The sequence below is a fragment of the Cricetulus griseus genome, chromosome 8 (assembly GCF_003668045.3).
Source record: "Cricetulus griseus strain 17A/GY chromosome 8, alternate assembly CriGri-PICRH-1.0, whole genome shotgun sequence".
NCBI lineage: Eukaryota > Metazoa > Chordata > Mammalia > Rodentia > Cricetidae > Cricetulus > Cricetulus griseus.
Window position 1 is genome coordinate 23,127,544 of NC_048601.1, and position 21,857 is coordinate 23,149,400.

Below are 21,857 nucleotides of genomic sequence, written 5' to 3' on the forward strand. Positions count from 1 at the left end.
TTTCTATAGCCCTTTGCTCATACTTGTATTACTCATCAGAGACCTTATATGTTTTGCCCTAAAATAAGAAAGTTTGGCATGGGAACATTTTTTCATTACACTACACATTAATGAGTTCAAACGGTTACAAAGCTTCACCATGTGTCTAATGCCCTCATTCCTGACTTACTTTGATAGTGAGAGAATGCTTATCAAAGTTGGTGGTGTTGATAGAGAACTCTGCCAGGCCATGCTGATCAGTGGTCGTTACATTGGTGTAGTCAAGTTCCCGGGGTTTGATGAAGACTTCTTCATTTGGGATGGGAGCTCCCTTGACATCTACTAGGCGGACCTAAATTGAACAAGGGAGAAAGGTATAGTCTAGGTATGAAGATACTACATAGAATTAAGAGAAAAACCTGTTTCCATATTATATAAAGATCTCAAAAATGCAGCAAATAGTACAGCGTGCAAGAAAATATTTTACAAACATCTAACTGAAGGTGTGGAAATTATGGATTCACTAGACCCAAGAATCAATGATAAATGGTGTTTTATTGGGGATGGATTTACACAGTTAACACTGAGTGAATGTCTACAGCCCTGCTCAAAGGATGCACACACTGCCTTTGTTGTGTTCTCTGCAACCAATGGGGCTGTCACTGCCCCCCCTCCCCGAAACCTCACCTTTACCTGGTTATGTCTGCACCTGTAACCACACCCAAAATGCATGGCCACTGTTACAGGTTCTCAGGCCAGTTATCACCACATCTAACTCTTTAAGATCTGCACCAGAAGAACTGGATGTGCTGTGAAAGCCAGAGGCTGAAGGTGGCATAGTCTTAACACAACTCAATAAAAGATGCTTCCTACTCGCCTGTTCTTTACAAGAAACCATCCATGACTTCATGGTGTGGATGAAGGGAGGCAGATGCACTCACACAGTCAAAATAAAAGCTCCTTAGGGCCCTGAGGCTAAAGGAGAGCTTGGATTCATTATGAATATGGAGCATATGTTGCTTCATTGTGAAAACACAGTGACACTTTGGGGTTTAAGGTTTTCAAGGACAGTAGTTAGAAATAAAAATTTTGCTACATATGCTTTAGATTTGGGGCTTCTTGATAATTTTTCTAAGTGTTCAGTTTATTTCTGGGAATTGGACACCTGCAATTGAGGTACAAACTCTACCAGCAAGCTAAATTCTTGCATTGCAACCAGTGATGTCAGACATGTTTATCACTGAGCAGAATGGCCTAGGTTGAGGCCTCACAATACAGCTGAGTCATCTATGAATAAAAAAGTACTTTACTTTCACAATGAATGGAATCCCTTGTTTAAAGTGTGAATCTGCTTTCACAAATATGAGTTTGATTGCTGCTCTTTCAATTTTAGTTGATCCAGATCCACTGAACTCCAATCCTGAAAGAGAAATTAGCAACAGCATTGAAACCCAGGCCAGTTAGAGAGGAATTGCTTGCTTTCTACACCCTTATTCTACATGGTCCAAACCGCCATTGGCGTGAGCAGGTGTGAACTTTCACAGCTTCATTTTCTATATTCTCAGGTTACTCACACACCTGTCCCTTCTTCTGTAATCTTTGCATTCACATGAAGATACTGGTCTTCAAATGTTTTTTCCTTTAATTGAAGCTCAGTGATATCTTCTTCTTGTGTGCTGCAGCCATTGTTGTCTAGCTGATACGCAAGAGAAAAACAAGGTAACATGCAGGCCTGTTCAGATGTTTGGTCAACTCTAACCCACATGTGAGGGCTTCTATGAGAAAATTGAGTGCTTAGGGCTTCAGAGCATGGCATTATGGTCATAAGCATGGAACTCAGCTCACACATGGAGCTGCTGTGTGCCACAATCATGAACCAGTCACAGAGTTGCCTTGGCTTTGTCATTTATAATAATGATGGTTACCTTTATAGACAATAGGAATTATTAAGTAAACTCACAATTATAAAGTAATCAGAACACGTACTTGTATATCGCTAGGACCTAATAATCACTTTGCATTATTGAAAATAGCAACCACAGGCTTAGATGTAGTTCAATGGTACATTTTACTAGCAGGCAGGAAACTGTTGACTTGATACTGATTGCCAGTAAATAAACGAAGCAAAATCTATTCCAGAGTTTAAGGGGGCTTAGGAGCTACCTCTGTGTTTTTCTGTGAATGAGAAATGTCTTCATAAGACAGAGCTGACATTATTCTGAAATGTGAGAGAAGTCACCAGAATAGTATTATTTTGTTCTTAATTCAGTTCAAACTCACAGACCACATTATATTTCCTGCCATTTTCATTTCTAAAGTGATTTCTGGCATAGTAGATCACTTTATTTAGTTTAAATTATATCATTCTATCAACTTTGGTTTCCCGGTGTTTGGCAGTTTTTTCTTTCTTGTCTCTGAATGATAGAGGGGATCAAGCTGTTAAGTGAAAACTTTACCAAAAAGACACCCAAATAAAACTGGAGGAGAGATCTATTATAAGAGATCTGTATATCACAATGTAGAAATACAGGAAACAGGGGCAAGGCAGTATGACAACTACCAAAGGGCACAACTCCTCACTGACAAATCCTGGAATACTGAGATTCTCATACTGCTGACAAATAATCTAATTGTTTAGTTTTGGAAATGGCCAGTGTTCTCAAAGTGGATTCAAACATGAAGATGAAGGTATTGATGTTATCAATTCAGACAAGGATGAGAAAGTCAAAAATAGATGTGATGATTCATAAAGGTAAATAGCATGTGAATGAACCAGAACATACAATAAAATCATGGTAAATAAATAAATAATTGTCAACAGATAAATATAAATGATCTTAACTACTCTCTAATTAAGAGACACAGGATAACTAATTATACTAAAAAAAAAAAAAAAACCCGAAAGGACAGTGTGATAATTTGAATGCAATTCACCCCTTATAAGCTCTAAGGAATGGCTATTGAGAAGTGTGGCATTGTTAGAGTAAGTGTGGCCTTGGTGCAGGAAATGTGTTACTGTGAAGGCAGACTTTGAGGTCTCATATATGCTCAAGCTACACTCAGTTGTGTAGACACTTCCTGTTGCCTGTACAAGCTACCTCTCCAGCATCCTGTCTGCCTGAACAATGCCAGGTCAGTTCATGATGAAAATGGACTGAACCTCTGAACTGTAAGCCACCCAATTCAATGTTTTTCCTTTAAAAGACTTGCTGTAGGGTGGTTGAGGAGGAGGGGAGGGAGAGGTAACTGGCATTGACATGTAAAACTATCTGGTTTCTAATTCAAATTAAAAAAAAAAGACTTCCTGTGGTCAACAATGGAAAAATGAAAGCATCTTCAACAAATGGTGCTGGCTTAACTGGATGTTGACTTATAGAGGAATGCAAATAGATCCTTATTCATCCCCACGGGCAATACTCAAGTCCAATCGATCAAAGACCTCAACATAAACCCAGTGGCACTGAACCTGATAGAAGAGAAAGGGAGAAGTAGCCTTGAACACATGGGCACAGGAGCTCACTTCCTAAATATAACACCAGTGGTCCAGACACTGTGAGCAACAATCAATAATTTGACCTCCTGAAACTGAGAAGCTTCTGTAAGGCAAAGTATACAGTCAATAAGACAAAATGGCAGCCTGTAAAATCAGAAAAGATCTTCACCAACCCCACGTCTGACAGAGGGCTGATCTCCAACATGTCTAAAGAACTCAAGAAAATAGACACCAAAGAAAGACCCAAATAATTCAATTAAAAATTTGGGGTACTGATCTCAAGTGAGAATTCTCCACAGAAGTAACTCAAATGGCTAAAAGACATCAAGGAATTGTTCAGCATCATTAGCCATCAGGGAAAAGAAAGTCAAAATGTCTTCGATTACCATCTTATACCTATCAAAATGGCTAAGATCAAAAACACCAGTGACAATTTATGTTGGAGAGGATGTGGAGAATGGGGAACACTCCTCCATTGCAGGTGGGAGTGCAAACTTGTACAGCCACTTTGGAAATCAGTATGGTTCTTTCTCAGAAAACTTGGAATTGATCTACATCAAGACCTAGGTATGTCAGTGTTGGGGATATACCCAAAGAAGCAAAGTCATACTACAAGGCATTGTTCAACCATGTTCATAGGAGCATTATTTATAAGAGCCAGAACCTGGAAACAAACTAGATGCCTCTCAACTGAAGGATGGATAAAGATATTGTGTACATTTACACAAGGAAGTACTAGTCCGTGGTAAAAAACAATAACATCTTGAAATTTTCAGGCAAATGGATGGCACTAGAAAAGAAAACAAAACAAAAAATCCTGAGTAAGGTAGCCCACACCCAGAAAGACAAACATGGTGTGTGCTCTGTGGTGATATATTATTTATGATTTAATAAAGCCACTGGAGATCAAAATACAAAGCAGGCCACAGCCATAGAGCCAGGCAGGTATGGCACACACCTTTAATCCCACTACTCAGAAGACAAGAGGCAGATGGATCTCTGTTAGTTCAAGGCCACACTAGCTACAAGAAATTGATCTAGTCTGAAAGAGAAACAGCTCACACAAATGTGATCCTAAAACTTGGGGGTCATAAACCTGTAATCCTAGCACTGTATTGGTGGAAGCAGGAGTGATATGGGTGGATGGGGAGAGGATAATAAGGTGTGAGGAGACAGGAACGCAGAGAACAGCAGTCTGCAGCTTGGTGGAGAGCAGTGCAGTCAACCTTTGCCTACAAGGATTCATGGAGAGCATATTGCCTCTGAATATTGCATTCTGAGGATTCCTGGAGACAGGATATCACCATTTTGATCTGAGGTAGAAGTAAAAGGTATTGGCTGACTGCTTTGCCTTTCTAATCTTCAGCTTGAAGCCCTATATCTGTCTCTGGGTTTTCATTATTCATGTTACAGTACTCACACACAGGTGGATATTAGATGTAAAGAAAAGACAGCTCCAGAGAAGCTAAGTAAGAAAAGGGACCTTAAGAGGGACACACATGGGGGGTCCAAGGATGGGAAAACAGTTAAGATCTATGGCTAAAGTGGGAGGGTGGTGGAAGGGGTGGGATGGGGGATGGGAACATGAGCAATGGTCAAGTTGAAGGAGGGATGGAGGGGGAAAGGAATGAAAGAGATATCTTGATAGAGGGAGCCAATGTGGGGTTAGGGAGAAACCAGGTGCTCCAGAAATTCCCAGGAATCCCCAAGGATGACCCAAACTAAGAATTCTAGTATTACTGGAAAGGGTATCTGAACAGGCCTTGCCCTTTAATCAGATTGGTGACTAACCTAATTGTCATTATGGAACTTTCATCCAGTAACTTACAGAAGCAGCTGCAGTGACCTACAGCCAAGCACTAGGATAAGCTCCTGGAATTCAGCTGAGGGATCATATGGATAGGAGGGTCAGGATCAAGATGGGGAAACCCAGAGAGACAGCTGACCCAAGCTAGTGGGAGCTCAAGGACTTAGGACTGACAGTTGGTAACCTTGCATAGAACCGACCTAGACAGTTATGTGGTCTGATCTTTTGCAGGTGCTGGGAGACTGGAAGTGGCACCAGGAGGTATCCCAGGTATATGAACTGGTTTTTGGACCCCATTCCCTATGGTGGGATCTCTTGCTCAGCCTTGGTACAGGGAGGAGAGTCCTGCCTCAACTTGGTGGGCCAGACTTTGCTGACTCCCCAAGGAAGGTTGAACCCCTCTGAGGAATGAGTGTGGGAGGTGGAAGTGGGACATGGGGACTGGAGAAGGGGAACTGAGGTTAGTTTATGAAGAGAAGGTTTTTTTTTTTTTAATAAAAAGGGTTAAAAAAAGTTGCTGTGGTCATGACATCTCTTTGCAGCAATAGAAACCTTAACTAAGACAGAAGTTGGTACCTTGGGGTCTGAGGATTACAAATCAGTTGAAGCAGATGGTGGTGGCACACACCATTAATCCCAGCACTCGGGAGGCAGAGGCAGATGGATTTCTGTGCATTCAACACCAGCCTGGTCTACAAGAATGAGTTCCAGGACAGCCTCCAAGTCACAGTGAAACCCTGTCTCAAAAAACCAAAAAAGAAAAAAAAAGAAAAGAGAAAATCAGTTGAATGTTTTAACTTAATGTGTCATCCTAGTAGGAACTAGAAGACAGTGGTGCTGGATGTGATTTGAATTGTGAAGGTCTGGCTCAAGAGATTGCAAGGAGAACAACATTAATAGAAACTGTTCTGTGAAGATATTTTGGTGAAGAATGTGGTTGCCTTTTGCCCCTGTCTGAAGAGTCTGCCTGAGGCTAAAGTGAAGAAATTTGGATTAATTATGTCGGTAGAAGAAATCTCGAAAAAGCCTGGTATTGGCTCTGCTTTGTGGTTATTTCTGGTCTCTCATATATATATTTATCATGAAAATAAGCAAGTTGAGGAAGGAAAAATACAAAATGCAAAATTTGAGTGAAAAGATTAAAGATTTCTCAATCAAGGAGATTAAGAAATGGAATAAGGGGAGTGGTGACTTTAGGGCATGATCCCACCCAGCCAAGTTTCTAACTTGTGGATAGGAATTAAAGAAATCCTTAAAGCAGAGTGTAGCATACTTTTAATACCAGCATACAGAAAGCAGAGGCTGGCAATTCTCTGAGGGTAGGCCAATATTGTTTACAGATCCAGTTTCAGGACAGCCAATATTAGGCAGTGAAAGAAAACATAAAAAATAGAAAGTTGGTAAAGCTGTCATTGAACAAGGGCTTCATGTTCCAACCCTAGTAAGCAGCAGAACTTGGCAGCTTCAGCCACATGGTTCTGGAATTAAGTAAAGTTCTAAGAGGCTATGGAATTTGCCTTCTTGACTAGAGAAAGCTGCTGAATGCAGGCATGTGTCAGGGTTGTTTCTGAATGGAGGCCTAGAAAGGCCATTGTATGAAGTTTTGAAGTTGAAGTATGGGTTACTTGGAGAACCCAAGGTGTTGGAGATTCCAGAATAATGGGATACCTGCCAGAAAAGCTACTAAGAAGGAGTGGAACAAGCCCAAGAGAAAGAACAAAACTTCTGGAGCATTCATATCAGTCCTAAAAGGGACATTCACAGGTCTGAGTACAGATTTTAAAAAAAGAAAAGAAATCACACAAATAAATGACTCAATGATACAAGTCAAGGATTTTGAAAAAGAAAAATCAAACAAACCTCAATATTAGTAGATGGGAACTAAAAATAAAGACTGGGGCAGGTATTAGTGGAACAGAAATAAAAAGCACAAAGAATCAATGAGTATAAAAATGGTTATTTAGGAATATAAGATCTTCTACAAGTCAGATCCAGTTATGCCAACGAAAAGATACTTTCTTTTTCCATTATATAACTTTAGCTTCTTTGTCAGGTGTTTGTAGGTGTGTGGGTTAATATCACGATTTTCAATTTGATTCCATTAGTCAACCTGTCTATTTCTGTTTTAATACCAAGCTGTTTTCATGACTATGGCTGTATAATAGAGCTTGAAGTCTGGTATGGTGATAACTCTGGAAGTTCCTTTATTGTAGAAGGTACTTTTGGCTATCCTGGGTTTTTTGTTTTTCCATATGAAGGTGAGTACTGTTCTTTCACAGTCTTTGAAGAATTGTGTTGGGATTTTTATGGGAATTGCATTGAATCTGTAGATTGCTTTTGGCAAGATTGCCATTTTTACTATGTTGATCCTACCTATCTAAGAGCATGAGAGATCATTCCATTTTCTGATCTCTTCTTTAATTTCTTTCATTAAGGACTCAAAGTTCTTAATATACAGGTCTTTCACATTTTTGGTTAGCATTACCCCAATATATTTTATGTTGTTAATTGCTATTGTAAAGGGTGACTCTGACTTCTTTTTCAGGACTTTTATTAACTGTATATAGCAGGGTTACTGATATTTTTTTGAGTTAATCTTTTATCCTGACATTTTGCTGAAGGTGTTTCTCAGATATAGGAGTTCCCTGGTAGAGTTTCTCCGGTCACTTATGTAAACTATCATATCATCTATAATAGTGAAAGTTTGACTTCTTCCTTTCCAATTTGTATCCCCTTGATCTCCTTTTCTTGTCTTATTGCTCTAGCTAGAACTTCAAATACAATATTGAAGAGATATAGAGAGAGTGGACAGTCTTCTCTTGTTCCTAATTTTAGAGGAATCCTATTGAATTTCTCTCCATTAAGTTTGATGTTGGCTGTTGCTTTGCTGTATATTGCTTTTATCATATTTAGAAGAAGATTGCAGATAGATCCATATCTATCACCATGCACAAAACATAAGTCCAAATGGATCAAACCTCAACATAAATTCAGTCACATTGAACCTCCTAGAAGAGAAGGTAGGTGGTACCCTTAAACAAATTGGTACAGGAGACTGCTTTCTTAACATAACGTCACTAGCACAAACATTGAGAACGACAATTAACAAATGGGAACTCCTTAAACTGAGAAGCTTCTGTAAGGCAAAGGACACAGTCAGCAAGACAAAACGGCAGCCCACAGAATGGGAAAATATATTCACTAACACCACATCTGACAGAGGGATGATTGCCAAAATATACAATAAACTCAAGAAGCTAGCCACCAAAACACCAAACAATGCAATTAAAAAGTGGAGTGCAGAAATAGAGAATTCTCAACAGAGGAATCTAAGATGGCTGAAAGACACTAGAGAAAGTGCTCAACATCCTTAGCCATCAGGGAAATGCAAATCAAAACCACTCTGAGATACCATCTTACTCCTGTCAGAATGGCTAAAATTAATAACACCAATGACAATCTATACTGTAGAGGATGTGGAGAAAGAGGAACACTCCTCCATTGCTGGTTGGAGTATAAACTTGTACAACCACTTTGGAAATCAGTTTGGAGGTTTCTCAGGAAAATGAGAATCAGCCTACCTCAAGATCCAGCAATTCCTCTCTTGGGCATATACCCAACGAATGCACACTCATACAGTAAGGACATCTGTTCAACTATGTTCATAGCAGCATTGTTTGTAATAACCAGAACCTGGAAGCAACCAAGATGCCCCTCAACTAAAGAACGGATATAGAAAATTTCGCACACAATGGAGTATTATTCAGTGGAAAAAAACAATGGAATCTTGAAATTCTCAGGCAAATGGATGGAACTAGAAGAAACCATCCTAGAGGTAACCCAGTCACAAAAAGATAAAGACGTTATGTGCTCACTCATATATGATTTTTAGATACAGAGCAAAGGATTGCCAGTCTACAATAACCATTGCCAGAGGAGCTAAGAAACAAGGAGGACACCAAGGGAAGTTTACATAGTCCCTTGAAGACTGGGAGGGGAACAAGAACCTCTAAGCAAAGTGGGAGTAGGGGGAGAGGAAACAAGTGGGAAGAGAAGAAGGGGAGAGGGCAGGAGAACAAGAGGCCTGAGAGAGGGGAAGAATTGAGGAGGGCAAGAAAGGAGATGCCTTGATAGAGGGAGACAGTACAGGTATGGAGAGAGGCCTGGCACAGGGGAAATGTTAGGGGACCCACAGGGATGACCCCAACTAAGAATCTAAGCAATGGTGGAGAGGATGCCATGGATGCCCTTCCCCAGTAATGAGATTGATGTCTACCTTGGTTACCATTCCTAGAGCCTTCATCCAGTAGTTGTTCCAAGCAGAGTCAGGCTCCCACAGCTAAGCACTGAACCACACTCCTGGAATCCAGTTTCTGAGAGTGAGGAGGGATGAACAAAGTAGCCAAGATGTTGCTACAGAAACCCTCAGAAACAGTTGTCCAGAACTAGTGAGAACATGGAGACCCTAGTCATAAAGCTGGGTAAACAGCATCGTATAAATCCAGGCCCTCTGAATGTGTTTGCCAGCTAGGAGGACAAGGCAGTCTGTGGGACCTCTAACAGTGGAGCACAAATGGACTTTGGGAGCCCATTCCCTATGGAGGGATACTATTGCAGCCCAGATACAGCAAGGAGGGCCTAGGCACTCCCCCTAATGATATGATGGACTTTGAAGGTCCCCTGTGGAGGGCCTCACTATCCCTGATGAGGAGTTGGGGGATGGGTTTGGGGATTGGTGGGGAACATGGGAGGATGGGAGGGTGAGGGAATTTGGGGGTGATGGATATGTGAATATGAGTAGTAATTAAAGACAAAATAATATAAGGTCAACAGAACTTTTGCATAATTAACATAAGACAGAAAGAAATTATATGAAATAACAGAATTAGGAGTTTACAGGGAATCATTACATAGACATTTGAGAGATTTGGAATATTATATGAACTAATACTTTAAAAACATGTACTGCATTAACAATTTAGAAAACTTAAAACCAATGAACAAATTTCTACATTCATCCAAAACATAAATGTTAAACCAATAATAAATGGTCAACTTCAACAGTCACATAGACTTGAGGGGGAAAAGCCACCCCTGCCATTTTCTTGAACCAGTATAGTTCCTTATTATATTCCAAAGTCTTATGCTTATACTTATAGATATGTGTAGATCTCACCCTTCAGGAAACAATCTTATTTTTCAACGATCCAGACCATTATAGAGATTCACAACTCCTCAAAATGCAGACAATAAGTGCCTATGATGTGCTCAATCCCACCTGAAATATCACCAACATAACCACTGTGTGGAAGGATCATGGAAAATCATGGAATAATGATCAGAAAGATAGTAAAAGACCAGAATGCCTGTTGCAAAATAGTGTCATTCAGATACAAGAGGGAAACCACATTCATAAGAATCTCAACAATGTGGTTGTCTAAACAAGACTTACATAATGGTAATGCCAGTTGACATGCCAGTGTGGTGGATGGAGAAGATTCATGGAGCCCAACTCCAAGATCAATGACTAATGACTAATGACAGAGAGAAACCATTCTTCTCACAGAGTGCCCTGGCAGGTTATAGAATGTCATGTAGTCATCCTTAAGTATATGTTCATAGGAGCAATACTACATCAACTCAGCAGGATGAATATGTGAGCTCCGCCTCTCTCTCACACACACATTTATTTATATGTGTAACAATAACAGTTCCAGAAGAAGATGCCATGAAATTGAGAGAGAGTTGGGGGAGACATGGGAAGCATTGGAGAGGCGGGATAAAGGGGCAAAAATGACTTAAACACATGTCTCATGAAACTCTCAAAAAAGATAAAAATTAAGAAAAATGTATATAAAATTTAAAATTGTAAAACCAATAAAAATGATTCATTCCATAGATGATTGATGTGACTTGAAGAAACAATTTGCAAAAGAAGTACAAACCTCTAAAAATATACGAAAAATAATTTTGACATCCTTAGACACAGGAAAATGCAGCCCCCAAACTACAGAGGTCCTTCTCTCCATAGACAGAGTGGCTAATGTAAAGAAAGCAAAATACAATGCTGGTGAGGTTTGAGGAGACACTCCCTGTGAGAGTGTATGTAAACACCAGAATGAGCAGAATAACAATCCATGTAAGGCAACAAGGAAATCCAGATGAACATGACTCAGTAGCCCAGGTTGGCTCAAACTTCTTGAGTCTGACAGTGGGCAGTTGATTTTAGGCATATTTAAACACAGCACAATTTTGGAAAAAAGTTTCCTAATAAAATGAACTCAATCCCATGTACAAACAAACAACAAAGCTTAAAACATGATCACATGAACCTAGGCTCTGCTCCATTTGTAAAGTCCCTGTGACATCTCCCATAAAAAAAAATGGCTTCTATTGAGTGAAAAACAAGTCTCAGCTAAGGGCCTATGGAGAATGGTGATATAAACATAAGAGTGTGTGGGAGTCAGGAGTGGCCTAGTCCTACAGATAGGACAGAGGTCAGCTAAGCTGCTGTAAAGTACACATGACATCTTCATAAGGATGGTTCTATTGCCTGAGAAACAGTGCTCAAGATAAAGGTCTAGAGAGGAAGTGTCTGGGATAAACACAGTAGTCTGGAGGAATCAGGTGTGAACTGGCCCTACAGACAACACAGACCACCAGAATATTAACCACATCCTTTTCCAGTTTTTTGGGTGGACATGTCCTCCATTGAGGAGACAACCCTGTGTGTTTAACAATCCTGTTTCCCTAAAGCTTATCTGTGAGCACAGAGACCTTATAGACTCTACACTTCATACACTGTGCTCACGTGAGAGTACACCCTAGAACAGCCACTCCACAAGTCAGTATAGAAGCTCTTCAGAAAATGCAAGGTCGAAGACCCATATGATCATCTATCGGGGACATATGAAAAGAATCTGTTGCAGTGCACCAAAACATGTGTCCACATGTATGCTTGTCCTGTATGGGATTCCCAAATGGATGAGTCCATAGCTGATGAATGAATAATCCAAACTGTATCGGAGAATGTTACAGGCATGGAGGTTGTCGCCTTTCAAAAATTAACTAGACTGAGACACACATCCTGTCATGTTAGGGTAAAACAAAGAACACTGTGACGTAGGCGATGTTCCATTTGGGAAGATGAAGGGTCTGGCAGGACAGAAGGAGAGAGCAGTATAGATAATGAAGGAGATAATCAAGTCCATGATACACCTGTATGAATGTATGGGAAAGAAGCCTATAGTTTTGTACAATTTACTTAATTTCTATATGTGCCAATTAGAGAATAGTCCATAAGCCATGAAAGTAGTGAGGGCCATACAAGAAGAGGAAAGGACACAGGAGTGAGGACACAAGAGTTGAGGTGGCAATGGGACTAAGGAATATGGTTAAAATATGTGATATTGTGTATGAAAATGTCATAAGCCTATTATTTTGTTCAAGGAATATATACTAAAAAACAAATTTGGTGGCCCAGTTTAACTGTAAGTTTTTGAAAGATTCCTTTAGCAATAGTCGGTACTAGGATTGTCACTATTGTTAGTAGTGGGGGTGCTGGGGATTGCACACATGCCTGGTCAGTGTTCCGCAACACAGCTACACTCTGATCCCAAGGTCTCCAGTCCCTTGAACAACCTCTATCAATATCTGAATGTACATTTCCTCTTGAATTTGCTGTCTCTATTTCTGTGTCAGTTAATTCTGAATGTTGAAAACAGGCCTTTGAACACTTTTACTTACCTGGTAACTGGACTCTCTGCATTGAGTCTCTATCTGCCTGCGGTACTGCTGGTATTTATGGCACGTACGTATCTTTACGTGTCCTGGTACAGGCTTCCCATAGGTGTATCTGTCACAAGATAAATGCAGAGACACCAAGGGTCTTCCTAAGGCAGAGACAGGCACACTCTTCCCACCCATTAGTCCACAGAGTCAACCTGTAACCTTAAATTGACTGTATGGTTTCATAGTAACAGCAAATATGGAGTACCACTTGAACTCTCTTACTAGATGTGTTAACAATTTGGCTCTGATATGATCCCCTGGGAGACACAATCTTTTCCCTTTTGTAGCTCTGAAAAGGTTAAGCGACCTGATCAGGATCCTTAGCTAGTAAATGTTGGAGCTGCGATAAATTGAAAATGGCAACAAGACTCAGAACTATTCTAACAGACCTCCTCAATAATTTCCTTCTTTCTATCAATTTTCTTTTAAGCATGTTTATTTTAAAGACAAGAAAATGTGAGTTAAGGCGTTTCTCTTCTGTTTCACTCAGGTACCTTTGCAAATTCCTTCTAGCACAGTTTAACTTCCTGTGGTTCCAGACTTAAAGAGCAGTTTCTTGTGCTGTGGCACGGGATCCTTATTATCAGGTACCGAAATTGAAACAGAAATGTGAGATGTTTGAAAGTTAAACTTGGGTGAAGTGGCTGGAACTGGAGCCAGATAAGGAGCTCTTGTTTTTCTGCTCTTTCTGCCAAACCATAATGGGTCAGCAGATGGCTGTATTTAGTGCCTGTGCTTCCTTCACATGGGTCAGAGGATCTTTTTAGGTACCTTCCCGTCTCCAAAGGTAGGAACTCTCTACTGCCACATACATTGATTCTGTCATTGTTGTCATCAGAATTAACATCAGTACATATGCAATGAATGATCAAGGATTCATCCATGCAGAGCAGTCAGGGACTGGAAGAGGAAATGAAAGCCATAGGGGAAACACGCCAGGATGGAAGGGCCCAGCCAGAGCATTTTGGCATAGTCTACAGGGAGACATTATCCTGGCTGTTTTGTGTCCAAGAATTTCTTAAGGATAGAAGCTTAAACACAGGAAACTCACACTCCACACACAGTCACGTTCATTTTTTCATCTTTAAAGAAGATGGCCTTTGGGACCTTTACTCGAACTTCAAATCTGGGAAGCACTATTGGGAAAGAGAGGAGAAATTCAGGGGAGAAATGACTTTTCTAGTCGTCTAAATGATCAGCTTCTGCCAAGAAATGGTGATTTCATGTTATTAAGGTAACGCCCCACCCCACCCGCCACCCCATAGAGTTAGAATGCTGAGTGGACATAGGTTATATCAGGTTTTGCAAATCACAGAGGCATCCACTTAAATAAGAAAAAGCAAACAATTGGCTTCTGAAAGTCCCAGAACTTTCTGGAAGTCTCATGTTGCTAGATGGATAGCCTAGCTAGAGTCAGATGAAGCCCAGCCTTAGCCATTGGAACTCAATGAGTTCAAAAGAATTCATCCTATGATGACCAAAAACTTATGACATCTACTTTCCCTTTTCAATCTTCCCAAGCCATACCGAATTCTTCCACGGTGAAGTAGTGCTCTCTCTTCACTCCCGATTGTTTTTGTAGCACTATTTTGTAGGAGCCTAGAATGGGCTCAGATGACAGGCTGAAGGACAGTTGCTTGAGCCCGTTCTCTGTGTTAATATCCCGCCACTGCATGATGCGATTTGTTTTCGGATCCTGTGAAACAGTTTGTAAATTTTCTGAGTAAATGAAATACTAGTTACAGCAATACCTCAAAGACCACTGTGATCATGATGGAAGCATTCGGGAACTTGTTAGCATTAATATTTTGGGGGGGTAGGGAGGAATGAAGGTAAAGAGGGATATAATGAACCAATCATCTGGAATGGTGGAAGGCTGCAACCCATAGCACTGCTACAACATTCCAGCACCCAGTTACTTTCAGCGGACTGATCTCTTTCTGAGTGTGAAACAGTTAAGTTTCTTACCTCAATGTAAGCCAGAGGAAACTGAAACAAAAGGGAAAATGTGTTAGTTTAGAACATCAGTTCTCAACCTATGGGTTATGACCCATTTGGCAAACCTCTGTCGCCAAAAATATTTTCATTATGATTTATGACAGTAACAGAATTATGGTTATGAAGTAGCAATGAAAATAATTTTATGGTTGAGGATCACCACAGTGTGAGGACTGCATTAAAAGGCCACAGCATTAGGAAGGTTGAGAATCTCTGGTTTAGAAATTTCACACTTATTGCAAATACAATGGGTTTATAGAATGGGCCTTCTGGTAGGAGTTTCAGCCAGAATTCAATGAACTTAATACCCAGTAACAAAGTCAATTACAAACCAACTAACCACCATAGAGAAACTGTAAGTAAATGTTCTAGAACTATCTGTGTTCCAGAACTACTCTGCGTGACATTATCATTAAGATGTCTATGTGCTATGAGACCCACCCTGGGCATTTGCAGTATGGAGATCACCTAATTTTTTTGTTCAGATCAGCAATGTTTTTAGTGTCGAATGGTGTTGTTAGTGTTAAATACATCCAATCCAAATGTTTAACTTTGGTTTCCTGTGAAGGCTGCATATGCCCATGCTACACAAGGCGCTGGCTTCCCATTCCTCATCTAAAGAGCTTCAAAGGGATTAGCTCATGCACTCAATATACACCTCCTGAACTTCATTTAACAGATCAACCAGTGCCTAATCATTGCCCTAGAAATACGAAGGACAAAAGGGCTCAGTATTTGCTCTTGCTTCAAAGGAGTGCTGCTGCTGACTAAGGCATGGGCTGCATGTACAGGGGTTTTTCAGGTGAAGTGTTTCTTTTTGATTCTTGGATATGTGGTCTTCCACTGGAGTTTAGTCAATTTACCTGCATCTATACTCTAAAGAAAACTGACCCCCCCATAGCTATCAGCTAGCAATAGTGCCTCAGCTAAGGGTGGGATTTCATGGACATCTCCCCTCTCCATGCTAAGGTTTGGTGTGGCTTGATCTTGGATGAGCTTGTGGATGTTAATGTAATCATAAAGTTCATGTGTCTGGCTGCCATGCTGAGTCTGGAGGACTGTTTCATTGCATTCATTCACTACCTCTGGTTTTTATAGTCTCTCCTTCCTCTCTGACACAGTAATCTCTGTTCCTTGGGGGAAGTGGATGTTTTTCAGATGTCTAATTCGGGCGTACACATTCCACAGTCAAGCTGGTGCTGACTGGAGCCATTATTCCCTACTGACTAACTGTCATAGAGCTGGAAGGTACCATCTACATTACTGGGGGATCATCAATCTCACCCAGCTGTGAACCTTATAAACTATGAGAACCTCTGGTCTGGCAAGACATGCCCACTTGTGCAATAGTAACACAAATGTCACGGAAGGAACAAGACACTCTCTGACTGGACTAAAGTCCCACTATGCAAGATGAAACCCACATTTGGCATCATTGTAGGGCCAAGAACCTATGGCTAGACATGACATAGCCCTAGAGGAGAACCCATTATTATTATGCTGCTAAAGGACATAGCATTAGACCAATTGCTATAGACTGATCTTTATACTTACAGATTATAGAGATTCTCAGTCCTTTTAGAGAAGCTTCTATTTATGGTAGATGGTGATTAACATAGACACCCACAGCTTGCTGAAGTGCCTGGGACAAGAGACTGTGAAATTCTATTTTATGCTTAAGAGAGTCCATTTAGGGAAGGACTTAAATGTTAAATACAAAGTACATGTGAGTAATACCCATGTTGGCCTAGAAATGGATTTCTCAAGGATGGCATGAAATAACAGAAACTACAAAAGAAATGATTGAAAATCATGTTTAAGCGAAAAGGTTCTGTACAGTGAGAGTCTCCATGATGTATAAAGAAGACACAGAGGCACTTAACCTGACTCTAATATAAGGAAGACATAGAATGGACAACGGTAACTGAACAGGGGTAAAAAATAGGCAAATGAGTAAAATAGAAAACTAGGTAAATGCATACCTTAGCAAGAGGCTAGAAAAGAGAATATTTCAGTAACACATCTTCATGAACCCTCCAATACCCATGTATAAAAGACTCACCAACTCATTCAGGGGGTGCAGATTTGTATCCATAGCGACAACACGAAATTTAACTGGACAAAGAGAGAGAGAGAGAGAATTTCCTAGTGAGTTCCAGAGACCCAGAGCTGCTCTGTGCCATGTTGAGGATGGCTTCTTAATTCCTGTGTCTATGATGGCTGCATACCTGGCTGTCCTGGTTTGTACATGGGTTTGTCTGTCTGGACAAAGACAACATTTTCTTGGTTCTTCACCATCACCTCATTCGTTTGGCTGAATTCGTGTTTTGGTCCTTTGACATGGACAGAGAGGGACACCTTCTCCTCAGAAGATGAGACTCTGGGGAGCTGAGAATGAGAGGAACACAAGACCCTTCACCATCTGACCCTTTGGAGTTCTGAGATTGCCTTTATACCTCCTCTCTTTCCATGGCACAGGAAGGATGTTGTGAGATCAATTTCGGTTTATGTATTAGGTATGGAAAGAAAACACAAATTTTCATGAGTCAATAGAAATATCAAACATGCAGCCATTTATCTGTAGTAAACATAATCTTGACTGAAAAAGTAGATCTAACTCTGTAACTGTGGTTGACTGAAAACTACTCTATTAATTGTCGTAGGAATTGTGTTGTGTCTTTTATGTCATGAGGATTGGTCCAGATGAAGCCCAGCAGTTATTCAGGATATCAATTACACAAAGGACATGAAGTCCTGATCAGTTGGAGTGCTTTTTGAAAGCTTATTACTTATGATCCGGAAATATTACAAAGTGGCAAAACTGTTCTTTCTCTGGGTGGTGGGATTTGTTGGACTTCAATGGGAAAGTAGCATGTGCCCAAGTATTGGCTCCTCCCATTTTGGGGTGGGATGATCTATGCTATTTGTTTATTGGGTAAATGTTGTAGGTTTCTATTGTTTTGAAGTACTAGATGGGTTTTTAGATTAATCTGTTTCAGAAATATGTTAGTATATATGCATATCTATGAAAAGCAAATTAGGACAGGTATCCAGTACTCACAGTGAAGGAGACGCAGTGGAACATGTCCTTGTCAACCACAAGATCATTGAAGAGACTTCTGCTTCCCCAGCTAAACTGCAAGGATGCTTTCACAGTCACTGGCTCACTCAGTTGGTATAGATGGAGGCAGATTTTCTCAGGGGTCTCAGTGCGGAGCTGGGAAGGAACCAGCGCCATAAACTTCCTGGCAAGGAAAGAGTTCAGGCCAGCTGAGATCAAATGTCATTGTCCATGCCTGTGGTTTCATCCCAATAATCATTACCAACCTCATTTCTACAGCTTGAGGTGGCAGGGTGACAGCGTGATACAGCAGAGCGGTCAGACAATAATCAGTGATGATAATAACTCAGCTTCAGTGCTGATATCCATCCAGTCAGGTTTAAATGGCCTGTACTCACTGACCTGAACATCAGGGAATTCTTGCTCCTCAGACTGATAGCTGGGATACCAGCATGGGACTGATCCAGACCCCAGGAACATTGGTTTCAGTGAGGAAACCTTGGAAATCTATGGGACCTCCTGTAGTAGTTCAGTACTTATCCCTAGCATAAGTGTGGACTTTGGGAGCCCATTCCACATAGAGGAATACTCCCTGAGCCTAGACACACGGGGGTGGGCCTAGGTCCTATCCCAAAGGATACAATAGACTCTGATGACACCTTATGGAAGGCCTCACCATCTAGGGAAAGCAGAAAGGATATGTGATAGTTAAGATTTTAGTCGGGGGTGGTGGTAGGGGAGGACGGGAGGGACAAGGGAACTAGGATTGACATGTAAAACAATCTTGTTTCTAATTCAAATAAAAAAAATAATAAAAAAAAACAAATGGCCTGTACCCCCTTCACTTAAGCAGCTAGCATTCAAGTTCTAGACAGATTTTACATTTTGGATTTTTTTTGGTGGGGGTTAACACAGGGTTTCTCTGTGGCTTTGGAGGCTGACCTGGAACTAGCTCTTGTAGACCAGGCTGGTCTTGAACTCACAGGGATCCACCTACCTCTGCCTCCTGAGTGCTGGGATTAAAGGCATGTGCCACCATTGCTTGGCGATTTTTAAATGTTTTCATGGGATGAATAATCATAATTTTCATAAAACTTATCAAGATTGTTTTTAATTACCATTCTTGAAAACTAACTCAAAACTGTTCTTATTTTCAGGTACTCTTAACCCTAAGATTTAAAAAGTGACTGTGCAATTCTTGGTTGCTTGATTCACATATGTTACACTTGAGCAAATGCCAAAAAGACAGGTCTGTAGGAATCATTCCCTACTGCTTTCTGGAATTCAAGTTTTTCTACCCAAACTAGCCCAAAATCTAGCCAGTCACTGCTACGTCACACAATAAAAACAAAATCAAGAGGTAGCTTTTGTTTTTATGACTTTAAATATATTTTTCTGATAAAATGATAACAAAAGCCAGTCAACAACATAATCCTGATAATGTAGTTGGTTGAACACCAAATAATGAGTTCTACTCGTAGTTTAATAAACGGGTGTTACTTTAAGACAAAAACATCCATTCAGTTCTGGTGTGTCTGAAGTCTTGAACTGTAGGCTACACAGTTTAAACCAGGAGTGCCAACAATGTAAATACTTATCTTCAAAGTGACTAAATTGTTCAAACAAATAAGAATGTCTCTGACCACTTGGATTTTAGATATTACTGGAACAGTCATAAGAGAAATGTTGTTCTAAATTATATTGCAGCTCAGTATAATAACACGGGTATAGAATTGAAAAAATATCATATAGAATCATGGAAAGCATAATTCACTTACTATCTGTTAAAAAGCAAGAAATTATATAAAGAGATTTGTGGGAGAAGGTACTGTGAGAGGAAATTGGTGGTGCTGGATCAGAAGAGGAACAATATGGATGAGCATCTTGGCGGTACTCACGGTTGTCCATAGAATGAAGAAGCAGAAGGCAGGAAGGCAAGAAGAACTGAAAGGAGACACTGCAGAGCCTTTCTGCCCTTCTTCATGGTGTAGGAAGAAAGGAAAAGAATACGGAGCCTCTGGTGTCCTCTTCCCTGATACTGTCTCCAGATACTCACTGATACACAGAGGTTTATTTATGGGTGCCCTGTGCAATCAGGGAGCTCCACCCTAGGTGTCCAAACAGACAAGAAGAATTTTCCAAGATTTTTTTTTGTTAGTGTCACTGTATTCAGTGGTGGCCTCAGTACAACTCAAACAAATTACAACAGTCTCAGGAAAGGTGCCAGGGTAGTTGTGGATAGTGTTGGTAAAAGGTCAAGGTAATAGAATTTACTTAGCTTGAATCAGAGCAGACCTTAGTACCACTGACCAGTAAATCTCTGCATCAGGTGGTTGTGCTATGACATTTTCTATCTCACTGCTTCTAGTCAGCTGGAATCTAAGGATATAACACCTCAGTTTCTCTTTCCTCATTTGAGAGTCAGTACAGCAGTCCAGGTTAGAGATTTTCAGTTCTTCGGTCTCTGGTCATTCAAGTATCTGCTTTTATGGGTCGTATGTGTAAAGAGGGGATTGTGGAAACTGGATGCTACAAGTCACTATGTCTAACTCTTCATTTTATTAGAGGTTCACAACCTCATCTAGAGGTACAGTTGAGAAGTCTTAACTCCATAGTCTACAGAGAAGCCAGATATAGTCTGTGCAACTAAAGGTGGTGGCTTTGAATGCTAAGGTGATCAGCCTTTGGGATATAACTCAGTTCCTTTGGATTGGCATTAAGGTGTGAGTTGGGTTACACAGTAGCATTTCCCTTCTAGATCCTGGGGCTGTTTGATGTTGCAAAGAGCTTATGACGGTGGCATGAGAGGAAGGTCTAGCATAAGCTAAGTCAACTTTAATCTTGGGCACTAAGTAAAATCAGAGAGCATGCTAATAGGGGATGTAGGGTTAGCATGTAAAGGCTGGAAGAGAAATAAATCTTCTGTATGTCATTGATTGACATATAAACTTGAATTAGTCATCAAAAGGAAGCCCCATCAACTCCTGAACTGGTCCTTTCACTCAAAACCCCACTGAAACAATAATTACACTTTTCAGTCTTCACTGCCTGCTCTTTATTTTTGGGTATTACAATTAATGGACTTCATTCATGTAAGATGATGCTACAAGCAATGCACACAAAACCATTAACAGGTGCTGACAATGCTGGATAACATCAGACAGCCAGGCACATCTTAGACAGTGCATAACCCAGACTCAGAATTCACAGATGTGTTTGTGTTAGAGAATAGGCATGCTACAATGATTTATTTGAGCTTTTCCAGTCAGAGTAAAAAACGGGGTACAGATTTTCAAATCTTTAAAAAGCCCATGAGAAGGCCTGGAGACCAGAAGAGCATTGGCACATCTCAAGTGGGAGTCTTTCATTGGAATAACGATGCTGCAATACAGCTAAGCTTAACCATGTGAGGGCCTATGAAACTAACTTGGAGTAAGAGCTAAAATGGCTTAAATAATGAAAGGATAGGAATCTTTTGTGTTTAGCAGGATAGCTTATGTGATTGTATGAGAGGATGACTAGAAGTCTAGATGCCCCACTTGATGGCTGGAATAGTTACCTAGATATCCTGTGATGGTGTTCCACACTGAGAGACTGGGAGCTAGGCAGACACCTTGGCAGGCTGACAGATAGGGAGATGGGTTTTGGCTAGGTAATAACAGTGGCAAACCTCCAAGATGACTGGCATCTTCCTTACTGTGGTGGTTGAATGAGAATAGACCCCACAG

At 40.5% G+C, this 21,857-nt stretch overlaps 1 protein-coding gene across 1 annotated transcript in view; it reads right to left on the bottom strand.

Annotated features, from left to right (window-relative positions):
* LOC100760619 (murinoglobulin-1-like) overlaps positions 1-20,113 on the bottom strand; it is a 54,129-nt gene extending 34,016 nt beyond the window's left edge. The window contains exons 1-11 of the mRNA XM_035449023.1: positions 20,028-20,113; positions 18,130-18,313; positions 17,297-17,456; positions 17,131-17,183; positions 15,039-15,059; positions 14,598-14,766; positions 14,122-14,206; positions 13,026-13,134; positions 1,558-1,675; positions 1,290-1,399; positions 170-331 (exon numbers count right to left, since the gene is read on the bottom strand). Coding sequence (XP_035304914.1) covers positions 170-331; positions 1,290-1,399; positions 1,558-1,675; positions 13,026-13,134; positions 14,122-14,206; positions 14,598-14,766; positions 15,039-15,059; positions 17,131-17,183; positions 17,297-17,456; positions 18,130-18,313; positions 20,028-20,113 — 1,257 coding nt within the window. The remainder of the gene's footprint in view (positions 1-169; positions 332-1,289; positions 1,400-1,557; positions 1,676-13,025; positions 13,135-14,121; positions 14,207-14,597; positions 14,767-15,038; positions 15,060-17,130; positions 17,184-17,296; positions 17,457-18,129; positions 18,314-20,027) is intronic.
* Positions 20,114-21,857: the final 1,744 nt, after the last annotated feature.